Source organism: Nannospalax galili, unplaced genomic scaffold (genome assembly GCF_000622305.1).
Source record: "Nannospalax galili isolate Female #2095 unplaced genomic scaffold, S.galili_v1.0 scaffold611, whole genome shotgun sequence".
NCBI lineage: Eukaryota > Metazoa > Chordata > Mammalia > Rodentia > Spalacidae > Nannospalax > Nannospalax galili.
The window spans coordinates 1,852,414-1,871,884 of NW_008330486.1; the positions used below are offsets into that span (position 1 = coordinate 1,852,414).

General features: G+C 40.9%; 1 protein-coding gene and 1 pseudogene across 2 annotated transcripts in view; both read right to left on the reverse strand.

Annotated features, from left to right (window-relative positions):
• Positions 1-1,328: 1,328 nt before the first annotated feature.
• Positions 1,329-3,677, reverse strand: LOC103745849 (annotated as a pseudogene).
• The window catches only part of Tex9 (testis expressed 9), a 34,630-nt gene continuing 18,488 nt past the window's right edge, over positions 3,330-19,471 (reverse strand). The window contains exons 6-11 of one of the 2 annotated variants that reach the window (XM_008847603.3): positions 19,181-19,359; positions 16,928-17,010; positions 16,341-16,514; positions 12,935-13,069; positions 6,762-6,896; positions 3,330-5,993 (exon numbers count right to left, since the gene is read on the reverse strand). In XM_008847603.3, coding sequence (XP_008845825.1) covers positions 5,916-5,993; positions 6,762-6,896; positions 12,935-13,069; positions 16,341-16,514; positions 16,928-17,010; positions 19,181-19,359 — 784 coding nt within the window. In that variant the 3' untranslated portion in view covers positions 3,330-5,915. Of the gene's footprint in view, positions 5,994-6,761; positions 6,897-12,883; positions 13,070-16,340; positions 16,515-16,927; positions 17,011-19,180; positions 19,360-19,471 lie in introns of those variants that run through there. The other variant, XM_029570732.1, reaches the window with a different exon arrangement.

Here is a 19,471-nt window from a genome sequence, read left to right on the forward strand (position 1 = left end):
AAACATGGCCACAGGCCAGTTCAATGGAGGCAATTACCCAATTGGGGCTCCCTCTACCCAGGTGTGTTGACAACTAAAGCTATTCAGTACAGGGCTGCTGGGATGGAGGGCTTTCTGCTTGTTTGATGCTCTGCTCTTGCTTGGTTTGGATATCAGGGTCATGCTACTCAAGTGAAATGATTTGGGAAAAAAATATCAATTTCAATGTTTTGAAGTAGTTTCAAATGAACTGCTATGCTTTAAATGTTTGATAGACTCCAACAGTGAAGCCATCAGATCCTGGGCTTTTTTCTTTTCTTTGATGGAACTTCAAGAGAGTGTGTGTCTATGTATACATGAGTGCAGGTGCCCTTGGTGGCCAGGGGCATTGGGTTTCCAGGAGCTGGAGTTACAGGTGGTTGTGAGCTGCCTGATGTGGGTGCTGGGAACTGAACTTGGGTTCTCTGCTAGAACAGTCTGCTTTTCACTGCTGAGCATCTCTCCAGTTCCTGGTGGGACTTTTATTATGGAGGGGACTTTCTCATTATGGATCTGAACACAAAAATTCATTCATTCATCTATTTGTTTGCTTGTATGTTGAGCCAGTGTCTCAAGAGCCCACACTGTGCAGCAGGGTGTGACCTTGAACTCCTGATCCTCCTGCTGGGAGGATCCACCTAAGTGCTGGGATTACAGGTGTGCATTACTATGCCCAGCTATCTTTTTTTTTTTTTAAAGATATGACATGCAGTTTTAAATTTTTACTTTTATTATTTGTATGTGGAGGGTGCATGGTTGCCACAGCGAACCTCTGGAGGTCAAAGGACAATCTGTGGGAGTTGGTGCTTTCCTTCTGTCTTGTGAGTCTGGGGGATTGAACTCAGTTCATCATGTGTGGTGGCAGGCACCCTTACCTATTGAGCTATCCCACAGGCCCTCATATTTTACATGTACTTTATACACATACTCTGAAGGTGATTTTATACGTACATGTGGTGAACCTGTTTTGCTCGCAGCCTGTCACATTGAAAGCAGGTGTGGTATCTCCACTTGTGTCACATCGGTGACAAAACATTTCAGATTTGGAGGATTTAGGACTTGACATTTTTAGACTGGGGCTACCTGACCTGCACTGCTCTTCAATTTATCTTGTTTGATCTTTACTGCTTCTTTTCTTGGACTAACTTTGGGTTTAATTTGGTTTGGATACAGCGCTAGGATTTTTATTTTATTTTTTTATAAAACAGGCATTTACTGCTACAAATTTCTCTTAAAATGCTTTTATTATATTGAATATATTATGTTCACATTTCTGTTTAAAAATTTTTATTTGTCCTTTTTTCATGAAGTCACTGGTTGTTGGGAAACATGTTTAATTTGCATGTATTTGTAAATTTTCTCTTTATAATCTCTAGTTTTATACTATTACAAGTCAAACAAGATTCCTGGTATATTTTTAGTCTTCTTAAGTTTAAGGCACATGATTTATCCTGGAGGAAATGTTTATATACACTTAGGAGGATGCATATTCTGTTGGAAATATATGTCTTGGTCAACATGTAATTCAAGTCCAGTGAGTTTGTTCTCTTTCTAGGGAGACGAAGTCTCATGTACCCCAGGCTGGCCTTGAACTTGCTATTTAGCTGAGGATGATCTGAATTTTTTTTTAACAGCAATTCTTTAATTATATTTATGTACAGAAAACTCAGTAGTGTACGTTTAACCCAGTTTGGTGGCAAGTTCTTTGGCCTTTTGCCTTTTCTAGCTTGTCAATATGAGCCACAGATTTTGGACCCAGGATGTTGTCTCCCCAGTGATGCTGAAATCTCATCACATCTGTCATTGTAATTGGGCCTGATGGCTTCCACCACCTTGGCCAGAGCACCTTTGTCTTCCCAGGTGACCTGTCGGAAGGCCACAGTAGCGCTCATCTTCCTATGGACCAGCCACCCCAGCCTGGCCTTCCCCTTGATGATGCAGTAGGGGACCCCCATCTTGCAACACAGGGCAGGCAGGAAGACGACTAGCTCGATGGGGTCCATGTCCTGTGTGTGAGACCACCAGCTGAGCCTTCTTGTTCTCCACCAAGGTGGTGATTGTTGACCCCTGCCTGCAGGACAGGGGGTTGCTTGGTGGGGACCGTCCCCTTTGCCAGCAGTCTGTTTCTGCTTTGTCTCTGACCGGCACTTGTGTGCAAGCTTGAGCAGCTGGGTAGCTGTTTGACAGTCCAGGGACTGGGTGACCTGGCTGATCGCAGAGGGCACTTCCAGCTGCTTATAGATGATAGCCCTTTGTCGCTGTAGCCGAATGTATCAGGGCCATTTGACGAAGCGGGTGAGGTCTCTTTTGGGCTGGATGTCCTGAGAAACAAAGGGTGACAGCACAAAGGAGGCTTCACCTCTGTGTCAGGCCGCACCTGAGGGCACTCCGAAGGGCGTTGGTGAATTCTTGTCCTCCTGCCTCTGACCCATGAGTGCTGGGATTTCAGGCGAGCACCACCACACTGGGTTTATGAGCTAGGGGATGTTCATGCTAGGTAAAAACTCCATCAACTGAGCTAGCTCCATAGCTAAGTCCAATGTTTCTTTTGATTTTTCTGATTGTTGTTGAATGTAGAGTTTAGAGGTCTTCTACCATTGTAACATTGGAGTGTCTTTCCCTTCAGATCCTCATGAATTTAGGAGCTGTGTTGTTGGGGAATGTTTGCCTCTGTGGTATACTCTTTACTTAATCCTTTTACCATTATGTAATGTCCCCTTTGCATCTTTTTATAGTTTTTGACCTAACATCTATCTTAAGTATAATTACTCTTTCTAGATTTCTATGTTCATAGAATATCTTTTTGTCATCTCTTCATTTTCAATGTGTCCTTAATGTCAAATGAGTCTCTCACAGACATCATATGGTTAGAATTTGCTTAGCCATTCTTTTAAATGGAAAGCTTAATCTTATAGTCAAGGTTAAGTGCTAACAGGTCACCATCACTTTGGCTACTGTTTTGTTTACTGTTTTCTGATTGCTTTGTTGACCATGCCCTCCTATTACTTTCTGTGTGATTAGGAGATTTTTCTCTAATAGTGTGTTTGGTTCCTTGCTTTTTTATTTTTTATGTATCTGTCACAGGTTCTTTGTGGTTACAGAAAACAGGTTATTTCAGGCTGATAACTTTGATCAAAGAAAATGGTATTTTTACTCTACACTTTCATTTTGTGATATCACAATTTACATCTTTTTATATTGTATACATTCCTGAACTGTCACTTTAAATTTTTTTTATTTTATGTTTACAAATGTTTTGCCTGTAAGTGTACCCAAGCATGCAGTGCCCTCAGAGTCCAGAAGAGGGCAACAGATTTCCTAGAACTGGAGTTTCAGATGGTTTTGAGCTGCTGTGTGGGTGCTGGGAACCAAATCTGAGTCCCCTGCAAGAGCAGGCAGTGCTCTTAACCTCAGAGCATCTGCTCAGCTCCACTTCTGTTTTTAATGCCTATTTTAACTTTACTAAAGAGGAAGTAAAGTTAATGTCTTCATCACAATGTTGGAGCATGCTCCGTTTGACTGTATTCTGTATCAGTGAGTTGTGCTCTCCTTGCCAATTAGCATCCTTTCTTTCAGGTTGAAGGATTCCTTTGAATGTTATTTGTTAAGGCAGGTCTCACAGTAATGACCTCATGTGGTTTGGGAAAGTCTTTGTCCATCTCTGAAGGACAGCTTCGCTGGGTCCGCTGTTCTTGGCAGGTTTTTGGTTTTTTTTTCTTTTCAGAGCTCTGAACGTATCATTCCACTGTGACTGTGTTTCAGGTTTCTGCAGACATCCACTGCCAGGCATGCAATACCTCCCAATGTGATTTGCTTCCTTTTCTCTTGGTGCATCTATGGTTCTGTCTTTGATGAGCTGATACTATGTCCACGGGTAGTCCTACTTGGATCAAATCACTAGAGACCCGTGACCTTCCTGTACCTGGATAGTTTATGTTCCAGCTTGGAAAGTTTCCGGTCTGTAATCTCTACCCTTCTCTTTCCCTCTGCCAGTTTCTCCTACGCTTAACTCTTCTGATGCTCTCCCATGAATCCCCCAAGCGTTCTCATTTGTTTCTCCTGTTTCTAAGACATTCTTCAAGTTGATAAGATTCTTCTGTCAATGCTCTATGGCATTTTTTATTCTGTTCATTGGATTTTCATTTGTAAGTAACTTAAATCTCTTATATTCATCAATGTTTTTCATGAAATTCATTCATTCTTTTTTTTTTTTTTTTTAATTTTGGTCTTTTTGAGACAGGGTCTCTCTGTAGCCCCAGCTGGCTTGGAACTCACTATGTAGACCAGGCTGGCCTTGAACTTAGATATCTGCCTGCCTCTGCCTCCCTAGTGCTAGGATTAAAGGCATGTGCCACCACACCCAGCTCAATGAATTTTTTTTAAATAGCTATTTTGAATTGTCAGGCAGTTCATAGATCTTCATTTCCTTAGAGTCAGTCACTGGCAACTCAGCTTATTTGGTGATACTGTATTTCCCTGGTTCTTTTTATCTGGTATGTATCTAAGTGTATAAGCACTATGTGCATGCAGTGCCTGGTGAGGCCAGAAGGGGGCATCAGATCCCCTGGAATTATAGGTGGTTGTTAGCCATCATGTGGGTGCTGGGAACCGGGTCCTCTGCAGGAGCTCCTAGCTGCTGAGTCATCTGTTCAGCCCCCTGCCTGGTTTTCTTAACCCTGTGGATATGCATACCTGTCTAGGCACTCACTCCAGTCTGGCTTTTCTTAGACTGTCCTTCAGACACTCTTATCAGGCCATCTTCAGGTCTAAGTCAGGGGTCAGTGCAGCACTACCAGGTGCCTTAAGCCCAAGATCATCACAGCTGGTTCACTGTTGGCTAGAATCCTATGGCCTTATGCAGGTACAGTACTAGGGATAGTGTCAGGGCTGGCAAGGGTAGCACAGGCACCAGAAGCCCACAGCAGAGCCCTACCTGCATGGGAGGTCTGCACACGATACAAGGTGTGCAGTCTGGAATGTGACTCTATCTTGTAGGGACCGTGGGTTCCTGTTTGGCAGCAGGGTAGGCATATTTACCTGTCTGGAGTTGGGCCAAGAGGCTGCTGGGTTCTAGTGCCATGGACCCAGTGTTGGTGACCAATGCAAAGTCATCTACTTTTCAGGGCCTCTCTCCACTGTTGTGCTGCCTAGGGTTTGGGGAGGGACGCTGTCCTCACCCTTTCGATACAGTTTTTCTTTTGCTATAACTAGGTATTGCGATTTCTTATCGAGTTTCCTTATCTCTTGTGGAAGTATTTCTCGGTGTGGATAGCTACTCAAGGTGATGTTTCTGACAGCCCCAAACTCCAAATGAGAACATACGGCCCCTTCAAGCCAGATGCAAGTCCCAACCTGCACTGCTGCTGTCTGTATGTAACCCAAGTTGTGACATTCAATCCAGCAGATGTCACCAGCTGCAGTCTTGTTCTGCCATCTTGCTCTGTCCTTGCCCGGGTTGTAAAAGAGAATTAAAAGTCAAATTCTTGTTTATTTATAAAAAAATCCTTTCTCATTAATAATTATGTATATAAAACCAGTTTTGCAGTCTGGCTTTGCTGTAGAATGTTCTTCCAAACATCCTGGTCATTTAAACAGGGTATTATTTGAACATTTTATTTCACAAATTTTTTCATTACTTATGGACAGTAAAGAATAACCTGAAGCCGGGTGTGGTGGCACATGCCTTTAATTCCAGCACTCTGGAGGCAGAGGCAGGCAGATCTCTGTGAGTTCAAGTCCAGCCTGGTCTACATAGTGAGTTCCAGGACATCTGGGGCTACAGGGAGATCCTGTCTAAAAATGACCAAAAAAAAAAAAAAAAAAGAATAACTTGAACCATTGTAACTATTCGTGTTAAACAAATGACCACATACTATCATAAAACTGAAATAGATCACTTATGATTTGCCCCATTCAAGTGCCTTCATAAATTCCTCTTCACTGAAAGACAGCATCCTGGCAGCTTCAATATGCATCTGAGTTTTTTAAAAAACAAAACAAAACAAAAACAAATATTGTCTGATAAATAAGAGTAAACCATAAAACAATAGGAATTTATAAGTTTATGTGGATAATATGCTACCAAAATATAAACTGTTATTTTAACACACATTCTAATTGCAGTAAGTATGATATGTCAAGTGGTTGTTCAAGAACCAAACCTACTGCTAAAAGAATGACTTAAAACAACTGGAAAGAGCCGGGTGTGGTAGCGTAGGCCTTTAATCCCAGCACTCGGGAGGCAGAGGCAGGTCAGGTGGATCTCTGTGAGTTCAAGGCCAGCCTGGTCTCCATTGTGAATCCAGGACAGCTAGGGCTACAGGGAGACCCTGTCTCAAAAAGACCAAAACAAACAAACAAACAAACAAAAACAACTGAAAAGAAAGCAGGAGAGTTGAATGTCTACATTTTTATCACGTTTCAATAAAGGAGCAATACTCTTTGGAATTACTGCTCAATGTTTAAGGTTTGAAAAGGAAAATCATTAAAATAAGTCACTCGTGTGTGGTACTTTCTGTAGCTGGGAAACACCCATATTATATATATATATTTTATCAATCCCATTTTCTACATTATTAATTTATTTACATGAGAATATCTATTTGCTTGGACAACTCACTGCATATTACACAGGTTAGATTTCCCATGTATAGTGAACTTTAGATTAAAAATTAAACAAGAATTCCGAAATGTTTTAGTGGGAAGGTCCAGAGTCTGCCTGATAAAGCCTTTTTGTTACTCACCTTTTGCCTTTTTAAAACATCAATTAGTTTTAATTGCTTCTTGAAACCAATCATTAATTCTCCCTTTTGCTTTTCTAGCTTCCTGTTTTCTGTTTTTAACGCTTCAATTTTTTGATGTTCTTCATTTGCTACATCCTGAAAAAGAAAATCATTAACATTTAACTGAAATACAAAATTTTAGTACATAAAAATGTCTCCATGCTACGAAATAGCAGGTTTTAAACATAGATCTCATTTTTTTTTTTTGGTCTTTTTGAGACAGGGTCTCCCTGTAGCCCCAGCTGTCCTGAACTCACTATGTAGACCAGGCTGGCCTTGAACTCACAGAGATCCACCTACCTCTGCCTCCCGAGTGCTGGGATCAAAGGCGTGTGCCACCACACCTAGCATAGATCTCATTTTTTAAAATATCAAAACATCTAAAAACTCACTTCTAAGAAATCTAAACTTGACACAACTTAAAAAATATATAAATTATCAATGTAGAATCTGGATGTGAGATGATCCTTGAATAAACAAAGGCACATTGGGTAAGAGAGAGCTACATTAAACTAGCTTTTCCTAAGAGCACTTTCCAGTTTATGGGTTTATAGACCTCAAATAAAAGGCAGTCTTACTGGATTGAGGAACAGAACTGGGAAGGTATTGCAAATTTGTATGTGTGAAATTCTGGAAAGAGCCCTCAAAAACTGAACATTTTCCTGAAACTATAGGCAGACACATAATCCACAGCAGAGTCCCAGGAGCTTATAAAAGGCATATTCTAAAGAGCCCAAAGAACTCACCTACCACGAAGACAAGGACAAACATGGGCTCTCTATAAAAACTGGCTGGGTAGGATTTGCCACAAATTGGGCATTGCAGAAGAAGGCTCAGTGAACATTTAAAGATGGTCAGTAGAAGAACATAAGAACTGTACCTCTAATGATGAAGGAAGGCTTTCACAAAAGGAGTGGACAATGCTGGGAGTGATGACACATGGCTGTAATTCCAGCACTCAGAAGGCAGAGACAGGTAAATCTCTGAGATCAAGGCCAGCCTGGGATGGTCTACACAGTGAGACCCTGTCTCAAAAACCAAACAGAGACAAAACAAACAAAAAACACACACACACCACACACACACACACACACACACACACACACACACACACACACTACACACATAAGAGAAAATGAGAGGCAAAAATCAGACAGACAGAAAACAACAAGCAAAATGTCAATAGAAGCCCTTATCAGTCATTAACTGTAAAGGGGTAAACAGCTAAAACAAAATACATAGATTAGAAAAAAAAATGGATTAAAATATAATAGGAGCCAACTATATTATGCCTATAGGTGACTGATATTAGCTCTACAGACATGCACAGGTTAGATGCAAAAGAATATTGTATAGAAATCATAAACAAAAGAAATTAGGAGTGGCTATACCAGACAAAATGGCAAAGGAAGATTACATAATGACAGTTACAGGTGCATCCGACAGAACATAAGGCGAAAGGAGCATATTTAAGGGAGAATTTGCTCTACAATAGTAAAATTTATAGGGTGGCACTTATGAACAGTGCTGCCAGAGAGATCAATTCGGAAATGGGGACCTCAACACCATAGTTGAATCAGAGCTAAGAGACACACAATACTCCTCTTAGCAGTAGCAGAATAGTTTTCTCAAGTTCATCTAGGACATTTTGGTAGACCAAGAGTCTTAAAGAATTTAAGAAGATGAAAACCATGCAAAGTATCTAATAGTAGGGTGAAGTTAGAAATTAAAGATGTACAAACTTAGCAACATACCCTACCAGATGGCTTTCTGTCACTGTAACCAAATAACTGAAGTAATCAACTTAAAAGACAAGAAGGCTTATTTTCACTCAGAGTTTCAGAAGTCTCAGTCTATAATCATTTGGCCATGTTTCTGGGCCTGTGGCAGTCCAGTAATCAAGGTCAGAGCAGATGTCAGAGGAGGACTCTAAAGCTTATGGCAGCTAGGAAGCAAAAAGAGAGAGGAAAGGGAAATTCCCAAGAGTCCCGTCTAGGGTGCACTCCCAGTGACCTAACTTCCTTCCACCATTTCCCAAAGGTTCCACGACCCCCGCAAAAGAGCCAATGACAGGATCGAGCAAGCCTTCAACATAAGCTCTGGGGAACATTCAAGAACCAAAATATAATAATTCAAACTACTAGTGTTTCAAAGAACAGGTCACGGGGGTATCAGAAAGTTCTTCAAACAAATGAAAGCGAAGGTGGTGCACCAAAACGTATGAGAGAGGGGTAATGTGTTAGGTGGGACATTCACAGCTGTGGTATGTTTAAAAAGAATATATAGTAAACATAGTTTCATATATTAAAAGGAACAAAAATAAATATAACATTTTTTAAAAGGAACTAGCAAAGAAACAACTGAACCTGAATTTGAGAACACACCTTAGTGAACCTCAAGAATGAAAGAAAGAAACTAAATCAGAGTTGGTTCCTTACGAATATCAACCTTTAAGTAGACTAATAAAAGATGGGCAAATATGTAAAACTAGAAACCAGAGAGGGGCCATCGCCAACTGATTTTATAGAAATAAAAAGGGTTATAAGATTATTATGAACAACAAACTGTATTACCTAAATGAAATTAATTCCTAGAATCTCAACTTACAAAACTGAAAAATAAAAATTCTAAAGAGACTGGATTAGTAATCAAACTCCCAATGACAAAAAGCATAGAACCAAACAGCTTCAAGAGGTGAGTTCTAGCACATGCTTAAATAATTAACACCAATCCCTCACAAATACCAAAAAGTGAAGAAGACAGAACATTATTGTGTTAGTATTTTATTACTACAACAAACTTCTTGAGGCTGGGTAACTTTGTAAAGAAAAGTAGCTTATTTAGCTCACAGTTCTACAGATTCAAGGGCATGGGTCCAGCAACAATTCAGCTTTGGTGAGGACTTCATGGCACACAACCGTGGCAGGAATGTATGCAAGAGGAGGAGACAGGAGGGTCTCACGACCCCTTCTCAGGGCATACCCAGAAGGGAATACCCTCAGTCAACCTGATGATCTCCCTGTAGGTCCTACACCACTTCCCAACACCACCAAACTTGAGATCCAGCTTCTATTAATAATGCATGAGCCCTTGAGAAACAAGCAATCCACATCCAAACCACAATTTCTAAAGTCATTCGCAAGCAAGCATTAATCATAAACCAAAGTCAAATGAAGACTACAAGAAAACCTCAGATCCATATAATTGATGAAATTTAAGGCTAAAATCCTTTAAAAATTATAGGCAACCCAATTCAACAGCACATCATGAGATGCAGTACCCTGATGCACGGCCTAGAGCACCCAGGTGAACACCTTCTTGTCGCCTCACGTTCCTGGAGCGCCTCAGCCACTGCTTTCACACCTGCGCTTGCCTTTCATTCCTGGTTTTGTTTTTTAACCACACAGCCATTTTTGCACACTACCTCATTTGTCCAGCAGCTTCTCCCTTGGCACCTAATTTCTACAGATGATTTCAACCTTACTCTAGAATTCTATTTAGAAAACAAACACCTTTGTTCGACTACCCACTCAGAATATCACATTCCCTCCACAGCCTCTGCCTGATGGACTAACTCAAGGAGATGATTAGTTTTGTTGACTGATTACTTAAGCACCCATCTACGTTATATAAGTGCAAGGACCGCATTTGATTCTTATCTTCAATGCACAGCTTCCTAAAAAAGTCTGGGTGGTAAAATATCAAACAGGCCCTCAAAAATATTGCTGAATGAATTCATGAAGAATTAGAAATGATCTGTTCCTAAATGGAGGAACACGGGACTTTGGCTCCATATTTTTAACATTTCAAGCGCACATCTAATCAGAAGTTTCTAAGTAGTTCCAATGAAATCCCTCCTTTTATCAGTCTTTCCTCCAGTGGGTTTCAAAGACAATTGACTGTGCCAGGCACTGAGGACACAATAGTAAATTAGGCATTTGAGATAGTTAAGATAAGGGGGAGAAAGTAGAGATGGAGGGAAGGAGGAAGGGGAGGGAGGGAGGAGGAGGAGGGTGAAGAGTCGGGGGGAGAAGGAGGAAGAGTTGGAGACTGGGAAGATGGGTCATTGGATAATCGTGAGATGAGTTTGGATCCCCAGCACCCATGTAAAGGCTGTGCCCACCTGTAATCCTGGAGCAAGCCAGATGGCCAGACTAATGGAACCAGATACTTCTGGGTTCAGTGAGAGATCCTGCCTCAATGAGTAAGGTGGAGAGTGATCGAGAAAGACCCCCGAATCTAATGATAACCTCTGTCCTCCACATATATATGCACAAATATGGCCCCCCAGAGATTCTGTTCTCTTACAGCACTTGGTTTAAGCTGACTGACTTTGTTTCAAAAGTCACCCTTACTTTAAAGCCAGATTTCTTGTTTCCTAACCTCTGGAGAGTAAGTTCGCATGATTTTAAAAATTAGGTCTTTACCTATCAGATGACTGTCAGTAATCTTGTTCTCTTTTATGGAGCCCTATTTCTGCTTATTTTTCTGTTTGTTTTTTGAGACAAGGTCTCACTATGTATCCCTGGCTGGCCTGGAACTTGCTATGTTGACCAGGCTGACCTCAAACTCACAGAGATCCAACCTGCCTCTGCCTCTGTCTCTTGAGTGCTGGGATTAAAGATGTGTACCACTACACCCTGTCCCTGTCCCATTTTTCAAACATATAGACCCAGAACATTTTAACTGCTTACCTAACTATATGTCTAAGTGTATGAGAAGCAAGATACATAGGATTAAATGGAAAAATACCTACTCACAGAAGAAACTTACAAATTAGACTCTAAGAAACAACTACTGAACAGCCTAGAGACATCCCTCAAAGACAGATCTTAAAAATATACAAATAAGTAAAAATTCACAAATACGAGACAATAAGTAAAAATTCACAAATATGAGACACACACATAGTTTTTTCCTTTTCTGTTTGTGGTTTTGTGAGATGAGGTCTCACTATGCAGCCCAGGCTGGCCTGGAACCCAAGGCAATCACCCTACATCAGCCTTCAAGTCCTGTGATGAGAGATGTGACCAGTACACCTAGCTAGCACAGCTTTGTGAAAACCTAAAATAAGTTAAACTAATCACACTGGAACACGCCTAAGTTGTTTTTGTAGTGTTGACGGTTTACACAGAGTTGGTCACATACCAAGTCTTCATTACTTGAATTTTCAAGATGGATGTAGAAAATGAGAGTCATTTGCTGCCATGGAAACCAGTTTTTCTTCCTATTTTCCTAATGTGTGTGCTAATTCAGAGATCAGATCAACAATCAGAATTAGCACATCCCGATAGTTACTCTTTCTTTTAAGGCTTTTTATAATGCACTAAATTGGAAATAATCATCTAGCAGCATGCTAATTATTGGTAAGTGTGTGAAGATGACCTATTTTCAGTTACACCATCACTGATGGCCTCTGAGCATTGGAAACAGCTGGTCCTATGGCATGAGCTGCCTCAGACTGAATCGTTAAAACTTCCATCAGGATACCATGTACTTGCTTCTACTAAGTGATGGAGGACAAATCAAGGTCACCATATCTATTCTGTGTTACTAATAAAATCCAAAATGTACTGCCTATGAAATGAAGGTGGTGCCTAAGTTATTGTTAACTGGCAATATTGTCATAAGGGGATAAAGTCCAACGAATATCTACTTTTGCCACCAGGCTGATACAGAATTAAAAACTAATAGCTAAACTGACACAGCATTCAAAAGCTCTCCCACCAGTATCCATCTCCACTTACGCAGCAGATGCTCAAGACACAGAATGTTAATACCACATAAAAGGTCCAAGAGAACCGGGCATGGTGGCACACACCTTTAATCCCAGCACTTGAGAGGCAGAGGCTGGTGGACCTCCATAAGTTCAAGGCCAGCCTGGTCTACATAGTGAGTTCCAGGACAGCCGGGGCTACAGGGAGACCCTGTCTGAAAAAGACCAAAAAAAGGTCCAAGGGAATCGACTCCACACAGAGCTGTCCTCTGACCCGCTCTGACCCACACGTACACACGGTGGCATGCATGCCCACGCACACACATCAGGTACACACGAAAAACAGACTGTTGTTTCTGATGCTTACTCAGAGGATGTTCCCATGGGGGCGCACACCAGAGCTGGCCAGCCTGCATACCTTGTTGTTTTGCCGCAGCTTGCTCAGCTCGGTTTTATGCTTCTCCACTTCCTCCAGAGCGCGGTTCAAGCGGACCTCTATGGCACTCTGATTTGTGGCAGCCTGCTTTTGTAGTCTTTGTTTATTTTCTAATTCCTATGTAGTTAAAAAATATGAATATTATAATACCATGTGCTTCCATTTTTATAACACTTTCCCATTCCTTGCTTTCTCTCAAAATTTACACATACAGAGCTAGAGGCCAAGTGCCAAGTAATGGGATTCTCAGGGAAGTCTTGCCCCGAACTGGTATTAGAAGAAAAACATCCTTAAAAAAATGTAGCCATGCCAGGCGTGGTGGCGCACGCCTTTAGTCCCAGCACTCGGGAGGCAGAGGCAGGTGGATCTCTGTGAGTTCAAGGCCAGCCTGGTCTACATAGCGAGTTCCAGGACAGCTGGAGCTACAGGGAGACCCTGTCTCAAAAAAGACCCAAAAAAAAAAATGTAGCCATAAACACTGTTCTGTTTAGAGTTTTCTGTCTCTTTCTACTGACTTAAGACACTGTATACTTAGCTTACATATTTACGATCAACTTTTATACTTTTCTCAGAGACAGAATCTTGCTGGATGTGTAGTCCAAGCTGGCTGGAAATCACCATCATTCTGTCTCTGCCTCCTGAGTGATGTGACTGAGACATATGCCACTGAGTCCAGCTCACTGAAGTTCTTATTTAGACCCTCCCAAAAGACTGATGTCAGACACAGTCTCTCACAAATAGTGCTTTTGTGGAGAGCTGACAAAAGGTATCATGTGAGGAAACAATGATCACATCATATCCTGGGGGAGGACTGGATTTATATTTGTGCAAATATTCTAGGATATTTTGTGGCTGCAAGTGGACAGTCAACACTTGAGGAACCAAGAACCTGTCTGTCTGATAAACTGAGAACTCCATGATACCACCCCCCCACCCCCACCCCCCGCCAATCTATCAGTAAGAGCAGGGCTTGGATCTCTCCCGGAGAGTTTTCTGCTTCCAAGCCTTTGTTCATGTGCTTCCCGCCCTGATCCCTTCCAGTTTCCACTCTTCCTAACTAGTGCCTACTCATTTCAAGACTCTTAACTGGGTGTTCACTAGGGCTTAGCTCCTTCAGGACTGTTCTCTGTTCCTCACTATCCTCCCAGCACAGATTAGGTACCTTTCCCTCAAATCTTCTAGAACATCTAAGACAGGTTTAGCACGTCCCCTGCTGCACAGTACTGGAACCGCTCGCTCACTGCTTTGTTTCTCCCACTGCGCTGTAACCTTTTCTTAAAGATGTGGTTTTTATTGTGTGTGGTGTGTGTGTGTGTGTGCATACGCATGCTATGTGTATGCAGGTACCTGTGCAGGCCAGAAGAGTGTGTTGGATCCCCCAGAGCTGGAATTACAGATAGCTCTGAGTCATCTCTCCAGCCCCTATAATGTAAACTTTCTACGGCTATCAACTGTCTGAGTTTCTGCATTTCCAGCATTTCAGGGGCATGTAAAAGACACTAACCATATCTTTATTAAATTCTATTTATTTTGTAATATCAAACACACCTTCTTTGTGTCCCATACAACGTAAGGCCTGGCTGATTCAGAGCCTTAACAAAGCAGGTACTCAATAACGATTGTAGAACTGGAATACACTTTAAAATATGGTTGCATGGGGCTGGAGAGATGGCTCAGCGGTTAAGAACACTGGTTGTTCTTGCAGAAGACCCGGGTTCGAATCCCAGCACCCACATGGCAGCTAACAGCTGTCCTTCCAGTTCCAGGGGCTCCAACAGCCTCTTCTGACCTCCACGGGCATTGCACAACACGGGTGCGCTTACCTATATGCAGGCAATACACATATATATAAAATAAAAATAGTAAATAAAAAATTAAAAATATGGCTGCCTGTATTCCTTTTGAACATCTTTTTCTCTTGGCTGTATCACATCATCTTTGAATACTCATCTCTGTGGCTTTCAGTAATTAACGGAAAAACAAAACAAAACACATGCTGCTCTTTATGCGGGTTTCTAAACAAATCAAGCTGTGCGTGGTTACCATCTGTTGTCACAGCCTTCTTCAGTGTTGTGGGCGGCAGCTACACCAAGAGTATCTCACTGTTCACATGGGAAAGACTTACTAGTTCAAAGCCCACAGTGCTCACGCCTCACACCAGCCTCTCCTAAGAATAAAGAAACAAACCTTCTCTTTTGCTGGTGACTTTGTAACATTCTTCACAGAAAATTGAAAAGTACTATTCCACACACAGTACCGCTATCCTTAAATCAATACTGCCTCCTTCTTGGGACCATGAAAAAGACAACAGACAGCCAGGAGAAAGAACAGCAAAGGAACATATGAAGGTTTTCTACGTGAGCAAATCCACTAGAGAAAGGGAAAAACCAGTCAAAAACTTGAAAACATGTCTGTTTGTAATCACACACTGGGAACATTTACAGCATGTAGACAGGGCAGTGCTGCATCCTGAAAAAGTCAGATAAATGTACTGACACCCCCTCAAAAAAACTTCATATATTCCCAGACAAAACTTTTGTGGAAAATAAGTCCTAAATCTTACATTAGTTTTGAAAGAAAAAAGCTAAATTGTGTAAAGAAAATCCAGAAGTGTGTAGCCAGGTATACTGGCTCAGGCCTATAATCTAAGCCTGTAGGAAGCTGGGCCAGGAGGGTAGCTGCAGTCCAAAGACCAGTCTGGGCTACAGACTAGAACTGTTTCCCAAAACAAAACCAAACAACAAAAATAAAAATATAGGGGTTGGAGAGACAGCTCAGTTGTTAGGAACACTGACTGCTGTTGCAGAGGACCTGGGTTCAATTCCCAGTACCTATATGGCAGCTAACAACTATTCCTAACTCCAGTTCAAGGGAATCCAATGTCTTCTTGTGGCCTCTGAGGGCACTGTATTCATACTTATATACATGCAGGCAAAACACTCATACACATAAAAGAAAAATAAAATTTAAAAATCATTATGTTAAATAAAAGAAGTCAATCACAAAGGACCACATATTATTTGAGGCTATATATAAGAAAATTTTCTGAAAATATCTACTGAGATGGAAAACAGATTTGTGGTTACCCAGGTCTTGACTGGACTGAGAATGGAGATTTGGGATGTGGAGACAAAGGGGTTCAAAGCATCTTCCTGAGGCTATGATGTTCTTGCACGAGTCTATGGATATCCTGAAAGCCACCATACTGCATAGTTTACAAGGAGATGAAATGTGTGAATTGTATCTCAATAGTTGTTAAATTTTCTGTCTCTGAGGGGTTTTCAGGGTGTGCTAGTAATTGAAAAACCAAAAGTGGTGTGAACACAGACGTGCAGCTTGGTCTTGTCTCTGTCGTGGCCCTGGGTCAGGAGACTGCTGAGATATTTACCCTTTCTACTGTCGACAACTGCTGCTGCAGTCTGTCGCATTTCTTGTTTGCTTCTTCAAAAAGATTCTTATATTTTTCTAGTTGGGACTGTTGCATTGTAATTGTTCGCTGTTGTCGCGCACAATCTTCTTCAAAATTTTTCACTTGAGACTTTAAATCCTGAATTTCATCTTCCTATAATTAATGAAAATATCAATTATGTGAAAAACACACAGGATTTGGTATCGAAACAGCAGAAACAACAGAGCTCAGGTGGTCCTTAACTAAACATCTATACCCAGGTAAGAGAAGAAGGTTCATTCCATATTCATCATCAGAAATGGAGGTCAGCTACTTTGTATTTTAATAGTCTACCTGGTAAGTCTAAGATAGGGAACACTGATTTCAGTAAGTTTTATAAATTCTCAAGCTTTGTGATAATGCAGTATCACAAAATAAAGAGATATATATATAAGCTCTTCATATATCAATTCTGAATTCAACATTTAATTGTGGATTATATCTAAATATGACTAACCAAAATATAATTTAAACTGCCGCTTGCCATATCCAGTAGAAGAGTCTTCTGAGAGGCCATCCATACTTACCTTCTTACTGCATTCGCACACAACATTATCCAGTTCCTCCTGCATCACGTGGAGTTTGGCCTTTAGAAATCTGATCTGTGCCTCTGTGGATTCAAATGATTACATCTGATTACTTAGCTTTTTACTGAAGCTAAGTCATAATCAATTGGGAGACACACCCTATTTTTATGAGGAAAAACCGCTCAAATAGGCAGTCTAATGGGAGACCCTACCTATTAGGGAGCACTGCAAACATCAAATGCTCCCACTGTTAGGTAACAGAAAATAACAGAAACAGTGTTTGCATCTCACTATGGGGAGTGAGGAGAGACAGAGGGACAGGGACAGAAGCCCCTAAGAACCTGACCTACAAACTGGGCTCCTGTAAGTTACAGACTGAATTCACACCTACCACAGTGGTCCAGATATATCCTCCAGAATTTACAGTGGTCTGGGACTGGCCATGTCCAAGAGTTTGACAGAAACAAATTCTCTCAAGCAAAACGTAGATTTGGGCCTGACAGTCTGCACTCCCAAACTGCATCTAACTCTTTCCATCCCATGCATAGCGCTGCCCCCATCCCAAATTAGCATCTAAAGTAAGGGATGAAAGTTCTCCACAGACAGACGGACGGCCAAGCCCAGAACACCAAAGAGGGAAGATGCTGAGGAGGCGCAGTAGGAAAGAGGAGCACTTAAGGAAAAGCCTCTTGTCCTGGTGCTCTGCATCTGAAGGGCTGTGAGTGACTGCAGAAACACACATCCACACCACGCTTCCTGGAAGTCGACTTAAGAGTGACAACTGACTTCCTGCTTTGCTTATGTCCTCCTTCCACTACTCCCAAAAGGCTTGATTAGGTCAATAAATGCTTAAATGCACAAATTATTTCCCATGATCTCTTACTAGGGTATAGACCAAGCATCGGTACATAGATAACCTGTTAGGATTTTCCAGAGAATCAGAGGATGTTAAAGATAGATTAGACGAATAAATAAATAAACATCACCTAACAAACTGCTAAATTCCCAAATGAAGAAATTATCATCACAGAGGGGCTAAATGGCCAGCTGGAGGTCACAGCTAACCCTAACCATACTGCACACTGCACTAATTACTACACAGCCAAACTCAGTTAACAATCCACCATGAATTAAAGTTCCCAGGAAAAACCCTGCATCTTGGACTTAAATTCCTGCAAGGCTGACCAACTGATTAGCACTTCAGTGGCTGTGGAGAGTTTAGAATGCTGCAGATCCAATGCCTATTTACAGTTTATCTTGGGCCATCTTTAGCTCCTTGCCTACCCCTGTTTCTGACTTAACAACTTAACAACTGATAAAAAACTTTTAGGACTGTATTAACAAAGCCCAATGCCACAGATAGCATCTGAGCCTATAGCTGAGATTTCTCTTTTGCTGTATCCGCCTACTTACCATTTCCAACAATGCATTGAAAAGTGTCTTGATTTATTAATTTTTTTTGTTCTATTGCTATAAAAACTTCATGAAATTGCTTCCATGTTGGAACATAGAATTTGGGGTGACTTGAATCTGTGTTCCCTGGCCATGATCACTCATATTTGGCCCCAGGATAAACTATCTCTTATCTCCTTTGAGGCAAGAGCTGTGCTTTCTGTCAGTACCAATACACGCACATTCTCGATTGTCCGCTTTTCTGTTTCAATGGACAGGGGGCTCCTTGTAAATTTGGTAATTTTAGAGGCATTGCTGATAACTAATACAACTTTTAGATGAGCAAAACTAAGTACTTTTTTCTAATACTTCCAAAGGATGAGTTAATGAGAAAGAAAAAGTATATTCATTAAAAAACTCATTTGATCACTGTACCTGATGTTACAATTCATTTGTCCTTTTCCATATATTGATTTAATGCACACTAAACACAATATAATAAAAATAAATGAATTCAGAGAAACTTTATTTCAATAACAAGCTATGGGACATTTTAATGTCAGTTGAAAAGTTTAGTAAACTCAAACAATACTATCATCTTCAAGTTTTACTTTTTATAATACAAAATATCAAACAGATAAAAGTAGAGACAAATTCAGTGAACTCACAACTGCTGCCATGTTCAACAACTGATAGCCAATTTATTCAATCTATAATCCATTCATTCTTTCTATCACTACATCCTACTACATTATTCTGATACATATCCAAATACATAATGAATTTTTAAAGTTCCCAAAAATCTCTTTTCCTAGGCGACTGCAATGTAAAGAGAACAGCTACAAACAGAAGGAAACCTACCTGTTCCGATATCTTTACTAACGCCAGAGAAAATGTCATCGTCTATGTACTCTGGTAGCCCGTTCTCCTCCAGCTGCCCTTCAATTTTGCTAATTGTCTTTGTGAGAGAAAAGTCTGAGAAATCATCTGGAATGGCTACATCACTGGCCATCTGTACTTCGGGGTATTTCAGTTTAATGCTAAAAAGTAAAATACACATACATGCATAAACAGAAACAGACTGCTAGAAAGGACATGAGCTTTGCTCAAATAACACTGCAGACAAAACATATTATTTATTTATTTATATAT